The sequence below is a fragment of the Trachypithecus francoisi genome, unplaced genomic scaffold (assembly GCF_009764315.1).
Source record: "Trachypithecus francoisi isolate TF-2019V2 unplaced genomic scaffold, Tfra_2.0 Lachesis_group11, whole genome shotgun sequence".
Taxonomy (NCBI): Eukaryota; Metazoa; Chordata; class Mammalia; order Primates; family Cercopithecidae; genus Trachypithecus; species Trachypithecus francoisi.
Genome location: NW_022681456.1, coordinates 121,268,206 through 121,280,207, shown reverse-complemented (window position 1 = coordinate 121,280,207; position 12,002 = coordinate 121,268,206). Strand labels below are relative to the sequence as shown.

At 37.1% G+C, this 12,002-nt stretch overlaps 1 protein-coding gene across 2 annotated transcripts; it reads left to right on the top strand.

Moving 5' to 3' along the window:
* Positions 1-4,764: 4,764 nt before the first annotated feature.
* On the top strand, positions 4,765-10,522 carry CLEC4E (C-type lectin domain family 4 member E). 2 transcript variants are annotated; one of them, XM_033222872.1, is made up of 7 exons: positions 4,765-4,963; positions 6,085-6,177; positions 6,726-6,815; positions 7,745-7,896; positions 8,806-8,921; positions 9,441-9,539; positions 10,206-10,343. In XM_033222872.1, exons 1-6 carry the CDS (start codon positions 4,927-4,929, stop codon positions 9,532-9,534), a joined length of 582 nt encoding a protein of 193 aa, XP_033078763.1. In that variant the 5' UTR covers positions 4,765-4,926; the 3' UTR covers positions 9,535-9,539; positions 10,206-10,343. The 2 variants fall into 2 exon arrangements, with proteins under 2 accessions (XP_033078763.1, XP_033078762.1); XM_033222871.1 differs by lacking the exon at positions 9,441-9,539 and having other exon boundaries at positions 10,206-10,522.
* Positions 10,523-12,002: the final 1,480 nt, after the last annotated feature.

Here is a 12,002-nt window from a genome sequence, read left to right as displayed (position 1 = left end):
CTCTGCATATCGAATAAAACAATCGACAGAGTGAAAAGACAACCTATTGAATGAGACAACGTATTTGCAAACTATTCAACCAACAAGGGACTAATATCTAGAATATACAAGGAACTCAAATGACTCAACAGAAAACAAGCAAACAAATAATCTTATTTTAAAATGGACAAAAAATCTGAATAGACATTTATCAAAAGAAGAAATACAGTCCGGGTTTGGTGGTTCATGCCTGTAATCCCAGCACTTTGGGAGGCCGAGGCCAGCGGGTCACTTAAGGCCAAGACTTTGAGACCAGCCTGGCCAACATGGTGAAACCCTGTCTCTACTAAAACTACAAAAATTAGTCAGGCATGGTGGCACGTGCCTGTACTCCCAGCTACTCAGGAGGCTGAGGCGGGAGAATTGCTTGAACCTGGAGGTGGAGTTTGCAGTGAACCAAAATCGCACCACTGCACTCCAGCCTGGGCAACAGAGCGAGAACCTATCAAAATAAAATAAAATAAATGTTTGAGATGATGAATATGCTAAACGCCCTGATGTGAGCATTACACGTTGTATACATGTATTGAAATATCACCCTGTACCATAAAATATGTACAATTATTATGTGTCAACTAAAAAGGGAAAAAATATGTAGTGTCATTAAAAGGAAAATGAAGTCCCTAAAGGGAAAAACTATCAGTTAGTTTTTGTCAGATCAAACATAATGAAAAGAAGTTTTAATTATAACTAATTGAAACAGTTCAAGTCTGTAAAAATCATGAGTTTATAATGATACTCAAAAGAAAAGCTTTAAATTTCATTCTTCGTAAAACACATATACCACTTGTCAAGGCCAAATAAAATATAGAGATAAATCTCCAAAAAGGAAAAATCACATGTCATTTGCAGCGAAAAAGATGGAGGCCATTATTGTTAAGTGAATTAACAGAGGAACAGTAAGCCAAATACTGCATGTTCTTACTTATATGTGGGAGCTAAACATTGAGTACACATGGACACAAAGAAGGGAACAATAGACCCTGTGGCCTGCTTGAGGGTGGAGAGCGGGGGGAGGGTGAGGACTGAACAACTACCTATCAGGTACTATGCTCACTCCCTGGGTGTTGAAATGATTTGTTCACTAAGTCCCAGCAACACACAATTTAGCCATGTAACAGACCCACATATGTACCCCCTGAACCTAAAATAAAGGCTGACAGAAAAGAAAAATGATGAAAGCAAGATTTGGTTCTTTGATAAGAAAAACAAAATCAACAAACCTTTAGCTAGATTAAAAGAAAGAAGACAAATAAATAAAATCAGAATTGAGAGTGGAGACATTAAAATGATTGCCAGAGAAATAAAAAGAATCATAAGGATTTACTACAAACAATTGCACAGCAAAATCTAGAAGAAACAGATAAATTCCTAGATACATACAGCCTACCAAGACTAAATCAAGAAGAAATAGAAATCCTGAACAAACCAATTGTAATTAGGAAGACTAAAAGAGTAATAACAATTAAAAAAAACAAAACAAAAACCCACCAACAAAGAAACAGGGTCAGATGTTTTCACTGGTGAATTCTAACAAACTTAAAAAAAAAAAATTTAAAAAATGCTAATCCTTTTTAAAGTCTTCAAAGAAGAAGGATAAGAGGGGACACTTCCAAACTCATTCTGTGAAACGAGAATCACCCCAATACCAAAGCCAAATGAAGACAATGAAAGAAAAGGAAACTACAGGTCAATATCCCTGCTGAATCTAGGCGAGGTCATGGGTGTGTGCTTCTCTCCAAACACATCAAGTTATATATAATAAATATCTGCAGCTTTGTATGTCAATCATACCTCAATGAAGCAGCTTTTAAAAAGTAAAAGAGATAGATTCAAAAATTATAATTCTAGCCTTTGTAGAATAGGTCTGTTAGACATAATCTTTTTAAATGAAATTAATTATTTACTTATTCAATTTTGATTGAGGCATACATTTTTCAATATAAATTCTATTTGAGAGTTTTTCTCATCTAACAAAGATGAATTAGTGGCATAATATCAGCCTTTTCACCTCAAAATTTTAAAAGAGAAATTCCAAAATCCTATTCAACAAAATACATAATAAGTTACATTTGATACAAGGAGAATTTTTTTTTTTATTATACTGTAAGTTCTAGGGTACATGTGCACAATGTGCAGGTTTGTTACATATGTATACATGCGCCGCGTTGGTGTGCTGCAGCCATTAACTCGTCATTTACATTAGGTATATCTCCTAATGTTATCCTTCCCCCTCCCCCCACCCCACAACAGGCCCCAGTGTGTGATGTTCCCCTTCCTGTGTCCAAGTGTTCTCATTGTTCACTCATAGGTGGGAATTGAACAATGATACAAGGAGAATTTTTTAATAGAAGAGCATGAATAAGAAAGGGTTAAAGAAAAGTGAAGTACATATCAGGAAATATGTTGTTTCTCTATGTCTTCCTCACTATTAAAATTGTTTATTTTGTAGGAAAAATCGTGGCATAGCTGTCATGGAAACAATTTACCAGCTGCACTGCAGAGTAATTGCTGTTCCTATACTATAATGTCATTGTGTTACACTTACCTAATAAGGCTTGTAATATTAAATTGCAATGAAAATTTCCTTCAGATAAAATTTTATATTTATTTTTATATCTTAGAATTTATTCTATTATGATTGTTATGCCAAATATTGATTTTAATATTATGTGAATACTATTTATTTAATACTATTTAAATCTATGTGAAAAAAATTTGCACCTGAAAAAATATATAAATATAGTCATTGCCTCATTTATAAGGAGCAGGGAGAACTAGAAATGATTTAAGTGTTCTTTAGCAGCATCTAGTTTATAAGTTATAAAAAAACTAAACAATATATTTAAGATCAACTTCCAAAAGCATGGATTTAATATAAAGGTAATTTTCAAAACATAAAAGTGTGCATAGAGTAATTCTATTTGTAGAAAAATGAATAAACAATATTTTACACATATTTCAGTTAAGTAAGCCTAGCAAATATCTCAAAGTAGATACAAGAAATCATTAAGCATAGTCAACTTTAGAAGAATGCACTAAGGATAGTTAGGAGAGCTTTTACTTGTCACATGCTTTTCATATTGTTAATCAAAAACATATTACTTCTATAATTTGGGGAAAATCAATGAAACAAAAGATATAAAAATATATTTTTTGGCTGAAAAAATATTAATATATTGAATTCTATTTAATTGTATATTGATAAAAGTTAACATACAGTTGTTTAGTAATATTGATGGTTGCTGGTTGATTGTAATTAATAAAAGATGAACTGTGGTAATTATGTTCATCATTTTATAATTCATATAGCTCATCCACTAGATAGTTTCTCTTTTTTTACTGATCAAAAGCCATTTGCTGAGAATACACATATTAAATATGGGTATATTCTATAATATACACCTACATAATTTAAAGATACTTTAAAAATTGTATTACTATAAAACAGAGAATGCAGAGAAAATTGACCAGTACATTGAAATTTTAAAAAGTCCCTTTGAGAACAAGAATATTTTCTCACACATGGAAAATTCGTGAGTCACTGGATGTGGGGATTACCAAGTCATGTACATCATATTTATACCTCCTGACTTGTGAACTTAAATCAACTGAGACCAGTGTGATCTTATTCTCAAGTATCTTTAGGTAAGGAGAAGGCACATCTAACTATTCTTCCAGAGAAGCATTAAATTCTTTTTTTTTTTTTTGAGACAGGGTCTCGCTCTATCACCCAGGCTGGAGTGCAGTGGTGCAATCTTGGCTCACTGCAACCTCTGCCTCCCAGGATCAAGCGATTCTCCTGCCTCAGCCTCCCAAGTATCTGGGATTACAGATGCGTGCCACCACGCTTGGCTGATTTTTATATTTTTTGTAGAGGTGGGATTTCACCATGTTGGCCAGGCTGGTCTTGAACTCCTGACCTCAAGTGATCCACCCACCTCGGCCTCCCAAAGTGTGGGAATTACAGGTGTGAGCCACTGCTCCCGGCCCAGAGAAGCATTAAATTCTAATATCTAATTGAAAGTGCTTTTTCTGACCTTTAGATACATTTCTCCCAGTGTACACTGCAATATAGAACTAAAATCCCCAAATAATTCAGAACAAGAGAATTAAACTACCTGCTGGGTCTCTGAGACTTCAGTAGCTGCATTCTGTTGTGAAAAACTAAGCTGAGTTTCAAAGTGGTCTTTTCACATGAGGCTACCCTGCTGAGGTGGACCCTAGTAGTCAGCACAAGGTAAGAGGGACATAAATCCATAACATTAGAATATTCAAGAGCTGCAAATGAAGGAGAAAGAAAAACCATAAAAGATGAAAAAGAATTCAGGTTGCCATGTCCTAAATACACACACTATATGCTCAGCTTTGTGCTATGCTGTCTAAGTCTTCTTTTCAGTTACCAAATGTGTGGATGGTACAGATCCAAAGTGAAATTGAGAGTGCAGAGGTGAACTCCATATTGTCAAGGAAAAACTGGGGGTGAGTTATGCCTTGAAGAAACTAGAGACATTTGGTCCAACAAAACAAAACAAGATTTTTAAAAACTCTCCTATTTCCCCATGGGCAGTCTATCTGTGTTGATGCTTTACCATTTCATAATTTCCTCATTTCGTTGTTTCATGGAGTGAAGAGAACTGACATGCTGTCCAATAAACTTCCTTGTTCTCCTTATGCAAGAAAGGAAATCCTGACTTAATGCATAACCACAGAACAAGTTAATATTCTACGTCTATCGGAGTTGAACTTCCTAAAAAACAAAGTGTTCATCTTTCAAGATTCATTCTCCCTGAATCTTACCAACAAAACACCCCTGAGGAGAAAGAAAGAGAGGGAGGGAGAGAAAAAGAGAGAGAGAGAAACAAAAAGCCAAAGAGAGAGAAAAAAATGAATTCATCAACATCATCTGAATCACAATGCACAGGTAAAATTTGCAACTCTTCCTTTTCTTCCACAGATCTCTTTTTGGAACAAGTAATAAATACGGACAATAGAAAAGTATTCACTGAAGTTAAAAAAAAAAAAAAAAAAGGGAGACGGTGAAGAGAGAGAGATTGGAAGGCTATTTCTTATACCAGAAAGCCTGCTGGACTCTAGTTACGGGAGCGCTATCACATTGTTTCCACCTTTTCTGCAATACATTGTGTCTCTTTTGGCAAATGACTTCACTTCTCCGGAACTCTCTTTGTCTGTAAAATGTGTAATGGGAGGAAGAGAGGAACTACTAGATAACTGTTAATATTTTACCTAATTTACAAAGAGCTTGAAAAATGAGACACAGAAGAAAAAAAAGATCAGGAGAAAGGCAAGACAAGCAACGACGAGAAAAGGGAAAAGAAAGAAAAAGAAAGAAAGAAAGGTGGCCTTAGAAAATATTGAAAAAGGCCGGGCGCGGTGGCTCAAGCCTGTAATCCTAGCACTTTGGGAGGCCGAGACGGGCGGATCACGAGGTCAGAAGATCGAGACCATCCTGGCTAATACGGTGAAACCCCGTCTCTACTAAAGAATACAAAAAACTAGCCGGGCGACGAGGCGGGCGCCTGTAGTCCCAGCTACTTGGGAGGCGGAGGCAGGAGAATGGCGTGAACCCGGGAGGCAGAGCTTGCAGTGAGCTGAGATCCGGCCACCGCACTCCAGCCTGGGCGACAGAGCCAGACTCCGTCTCAAAAAAAAAAAAAAAGAAAATATTGAAAAAAATTTAACTGAGAGACTTAGAAAGGAAAAATTGTATATCTGAGTTCATGAGTCAGAGTCTTACTCCAGGGATTCTAATCGTGTGGTCCTCAGTCCAGCAGCAGCAGTAGCCCCTGGGAATTTGTTGGTTCCATACGAGCTATACTGAATTGCTAACTCTGGGAGTAAGGGTCAGCACCCTGTGTTTCAATAAGCCCTCCAAGTGATTCTGATGCATGCTGAAATTTGGGAATTATTCAATACAGACAATGGAAGTAGAAGGAAATAAGTAAGGATGCATAAGAATCTCTTCTGTCTCTTTTGTACCTTGCTTAGGGAAGATTGATCATGTTTGTGTCTTTCTTTCTACAGAGAGAGGATACTTCTCTTCCCAAATGTTCTTATGGACTGTTTCTGGGATCCCCATCCTATTTCTCAGCGCCTGTTTCATCACCAGATGTGTTGGTGGGTTCTGAAGGTCAAATTCAATTTAATTCTTCCTGGTGCACATTAGGTGAAAACTCTTCCATGCTGCCTGTACATTCTCTTTTCCCTCAAAAGGTCTTTCTATTTCACTCTTTTGTTTTTTCCTGTTAATCTCTAGGTTATTTCTCAAACCAGAAACCTCAACAAGCAGGGAACTGTTTCCGAATTTTAATCACCTGTGACTTACTTTTCATGATAGACATTTTTCACTTCCTTGGCAGTCCTGAGTCCTCCTCTTTCAGCCTCTATCATTAGTGTAACCTTCTCTAGGATATTCTGCCTTAGAGCTTGAACTACTGGTCAGGACCAGAGACATGACTAATTACTTTTGGAAGGAAGAGTAGAGAGAGTGGACTTGGCATAAGATGGAGTGCAAACATACCTGTTTTCTCTGGGTCGTAAGAAAAAGCAGATTGTAAGAAAAAACAAGATAATTATTGGCACTTTTGTTAGAAATGCAAAACTGAGGGAACTGATTTTTTTAACCAAAATAAGACTAACAAACATTTATACCCTTTCCTTTACAGTGACATATCACATCTTTCAAAACTGTGATGAGAAAAAGTTTCAGCTACATGAAAATTTCACAGAGCTCTCCTGCTACAATGATGGATCAGGTATAATAGTCCCAAAGGTGAACATCAAAATTTACATAGCAACATTTTCTGGCTTCTAGATTGACTTCGGGACAGGTGAAATATAGTTGGATTAGGTCTTATTTTTCAAAAGCAAAATGTAAAATCCTAGAAATTTGGAGATGCAATTAGCATTGGGGCAGGAAGTCTTGGGATATTATAGTAGACTTTTATAATACATTTGAGGTATGTCTGAACAGTACATCCAGAAGTGGAAGATACTATTCCCAGGAGTGTACTTTTTTTTCATTCACCTACTTCCAAAATGAGATGAAGGAGAAAAAAACGTATGGAGTAGAGAATTTATAAATATCTCACAAATATACTCTATGCTCTTGTATGTCATCCTGTTCCAAGTCAGCAAAATGCTACATGACACTAAAAAAGTGGCCTCCTTCTCTGAGCTATAATTTTCTCACCATTAAATTGAGAGAAGTGAGATGAATTATTTATAATAGACCTCAAAGGTAAAAGTTCTGTAATGCTAAGAAATCTAACCCATCTATATACTACAGTATGGAGATTTGATTGAGGATACATTGTTCAGGAAACATAAGAGATGGCTCTTTGGGGGTCACCCAAATGAAATGCATAAATGTCTCTGACATTAGTAGTCTAAGAACAGATAATAAGGTTCTATATCAATAGCATAACTAAGATAGTTTGCATATGTAGTTGCATTTCCTGGCACTGACATCCAGAGAATGAGAATTATATTCAAAAGACCAAAAAAATTCTGTTGATGTTTCTTGACATTGGAATTATCTGAAGTCTTAGATACTAAGATGTGGGGTATGAGTAAGTGATTCCAGGGCTTCTGACTTAAATGAGGACTCCATGGGGCCAGATGAAGCTTTGAGTTTTCTTATTCGGTTCACCTGGGACACTCACTGAAATAGCTCTCATCCTAGGTTCAGTCAAGAATTGTTGTCCATCGAACTGGGAGTATTTTCAGTCTAGCTGCTACTTCTTTTCTACTGACACCATTTCCTGGACATCAAGCTTAAAGAACTGCTCAGCCATGGGCGCTCACCTGGTGATTATCAACTCACAGGAGGAGCAGGTAGCTGCAGTCCTCCTCCGACGCCAATGTGACATTCCCCACATGGTCCACCTCTCTTCATACATATGCTCGGTGCTTGACCCCCAATGACTGTGGTTAATGAATGTACTAAAATGCATGCTGTTCTTACTATTCTGGTAAAGTCACTGCCTACCTTAATGTATTTTCCTTCCTAGAAGAACCTAAGAAAAAGGGAATTTCCATGTGGAGTTCCTTTAATTAGGCAAGGGGGAAAAAGAGGGTTGGAAGTTAATTTTAGACTAATCATTATGTTTATGAACATATTATATGCAAGAAGGGAAGCAAATATTGTCCGTTTGCTTTAAGCTGTGATTAATAATGTTTTGCGCTAGATATATTCAATAAATTTGGCCACCAATAACAGTAGATGAACTTTGAAAGAATTGTTGAGGATCTCCTTTTCTGTTGAAGGTTATTTTTTGTCAGTTTAATTTTATGTTATGTATATTTCACCACCAAAAAAATCAGTAGATAATCCTCATGATCTTACAGTTTCATTTATCTGTCATTTCTTATCCAGATTCTTTTTTATTTTTTGAGATGGAGTCTCACTGTGTTGCACAGGCTGGAGTGCAGTGGCACAATCTCGACTCACTGCAACCTCTGCCTCCCAGATTCAAGCAATTCGCCTGCCTCAGCCTCCCAAGTAGCTGGGACTACAGGCACCCGCCACCATGCCTAGCAAATTTTTTTGTAATTTTCGTAGAGACAGGGTTTCGCCATGTTGGTCAAGCTGGTCTCGAACTCCTGATCTCAGGTGATCCACCACCTCAGCTTCCCAAAGTGCTAGGATCTCTTCCAGATTCTTACCTGTTTTAGTAAGAATTACCAGCAACTTTTATTCAAAACTGAAATAACTGATCTCCTTTTATTTTGTGTCTTCCGTAGGAATTCCTTGCCTACAAGAAACCTAAAAAGAAAGAGTTTTTTATTGGACTGTCAGACCAAGTGGTCGAGGGTCAGTGGCAATGGGTGGATGGCACACCTTTGACAAAGTCTCTGAGGTAATTACCCTCCTATTGAGAGGAGTTCTTGAAACCTTGTTCTGTTTCCTGCAACATATCAGGTCCATTCTTGGTGGTATTAAATGCAGGAAAGAGAAGAGCTGAAGTAGAAAAGACGAAGGAGAAGTACAAGCACTCACTTCTCTCCTTTCCTGGGATGGTCTCAAGAATAAAGGGGAAATAATAAATGAAAATGAACTGAAGAATCATTCACTGAGAATGCAAAAGAGACAAGAGGTGGCATTAAGAGTCTTATTCCCCAAAACCAAAGGAAATGAGGGAAAAAATAGTAAGTTGAGAAAGACAGCAGGTTCTTATGCAGTGAAAACTGAGAATCTCTTGACAATGTCTCTTTTCTCCTTAATAATATCCTCACATCATTAGAGCATAGCTTTTATTTTTATTATGGATATGCTTTTTTTTTTGATTGGTTAATTGATATATAAAATATTTTGCTACATATATTGATTCTCATGATTTGTTAGTGAGTAAGGTTTTTTTCTTTTTTCTTTTCTTCAACTTTTATTTTAAGTTCCAGGGTACATGTGCAGGATGTGCAGGTGACATGGGTAAACGTGTGCCATGGTGGTTTGCTGCACAGATCATCCCATGATCCCGGTATTAAGCCCAGCATCCATTAAATATTCTTCTTAATACAGCATAGCATTTTTAATTTTTCAAAGTTTTTTTTCTCATTTATTATTTCATTTTACCTAAATTACACTTTCCTGGAATGTATCAGTATTATTAACCTGTATTTAGCATTTGAGGAAACTAAAACTCAGAAAAGTTAAGTGACTTAGTGAATGAGCAGTTCTAAGAATACAACACAGATACTCTGACACTTAGAAATGCTGCTTCACAACCACACTGGAACACCACTGCAGGATGCACCCAAGTTAATACATACTCTGTGCAGAATAAAGAGAGCCAAGCCAATATGAGATATGAGTGTGAAGAAAACAAATCTATCAGAATATCAATCTTCCCTATAACTTGTCATTCTATAGCGAAGGAACAGGACAGAATAGAAAAGGAACAAAGGAACAGGACAGAATAGAAAGTCAGAAAGATCCAGTTCAGCTTCAGTACTCACAAACTGTGACTTAGACAAATGGTTTAGCTTTCCTGAGGTTCCTTTTCTTCTTCAATAAAATGGACATTATAATACCTGCCTCGCAAAACTGTTGTGAGATTAAACAACACAAACACAATTTGCCCGGTATATTAGGTTACTTTACCTTTTTGCTGGGATTCGAAGTCTCCTATGTCATTCTTTTTCAGCTTCTGGGATGTAGGGGAACCCAACAACATAGCTACCTTGGAGGACTGTGCCACCATGAGGGACTCTTCAAACCCAAGGCAAAATTGGAATGATGCTACCTGTTTCTTCAATTATTTTCGGATTTGTGAAAGGCTAGGAATAAATATTTTGAACAAAGGAAAATCTAAGAACAGAAGGCACAACTTAAATGGATAAAGAAGGAAGGACAAGAGCATGGCCACACCCACCGCCCCACGCGAGAAACTTGTGTGCTGCACTTCAAAGGACTTCATAAGTATTTGATATAAATAAAAATAAGTAGTTTTAAATGTTATAATTCATGTTACTGGCTGAAGTGCCTTTTCTCTCTACATTAGTCTCAGGTCCTCTTCCCAGAATTTACAAAGCAATTCACTACCTTTTGCTACATTTGCCTCATTTTTAAGTATTTATATGAAAGTACAGGGACACGGAGCCAAGACAGAGTCTGGCAAAGAAGAGGATTTTGGAAGGTGCCTTCCAACAATTGCCTGAATCTAGGCTCTGTAGCAGGTCCTCTTCTTTCTAGCTTCTGGCAAGTCTGTCTTCTCTTCTTGATTTCATACCGTTCTTATCTCCTGCCCAAGTGTATCGTCTCTGTGTTCCAGTATCTAAGGAGTAGGAAACTTCTTCAAGTCATGGAACTTGTTCCTGCTCAGAATACTGGTGTCGCCTTTCTGGCTACAGGCCTCCACTGCACCTTCTTAGGGAAGGGCATGCTGGCCATCAGCTCCAAACAGGCTGTAACCAAGTCCACCCGTCCCTGGGGCTTCCCTTGCTCTGCCCTATTTTCAATTGACTGAATGGATCTCACCAGATTTTGTATTTATTGCTTAACTAGGACCAGAGTCCAATAGTCAAATTATTGTAAGAGAACATTCATCTCCACACTTTCCTGTCTCAAGCCCACCCATTTTTTTAACTTTTATTTTAGGTTTTGGGGGTACATGTAAAGGTTTTCTATATAGGTAAACTCATTTCATGGAGGTTTGTTGTACAGATTATTTTATCACCCAGATATTAAGCCCAGTGCCCAATATTTATTTTTTTCTGCTCCTCTTCCTCTTCCTCCTCCTACCTTCCGCCCTCAAGTAGACCCCAGGGTCTGTTGTTCCCTTCTTTGTGCTGATGAGTTCTCATCATTTAGCTCCCACTTATAAGTGAGGCCATGCAGTATTTGGTTTTCTGTTCCTGTGTTTGTTAAGGATGATGGTCTCCAGTTCCATCTATGTTCCCACAAAAGACATAATCTTTTTTTATGGCTGCATAGTATTCCATGGTATCTATGTATCATGTTTTCTCTGTCCAATCTATTATTAACTCACATTTAGACTGATTCCATGTCTTTGATATTGTGAATAGTGCTGCAATGAACATTCACGTGCAAGTGTCTTTATGGTAGAATGATTTACATTTCTCTGAGTATATATCCAGTAATAGCCCATTCATTTATTGCATAAAATTCTACCAACACTGATGATATTATTAAAGAGTACATCAATAACGTGGCAGCTTTCATAACCATATTTCATAACCATATTTCTTGCACAAAGTGCCATGAGGAGACCTTCAAAATTCAATCACTGGACGTCACGTGTAATCACTGAATGAGAAAATTCAACTGGACAAGTGAATATAACACATAGCTTTCTTTACAAAAGTTTATTTCTCTTAGGCAGTGTGACAATCTGGTTTTGAAATCAACACACCTTTAAGCCAAACATTATTTAACCTAAAAGTGATTTTAAACACACTTTCAACATTCTAATTCCCTTTTT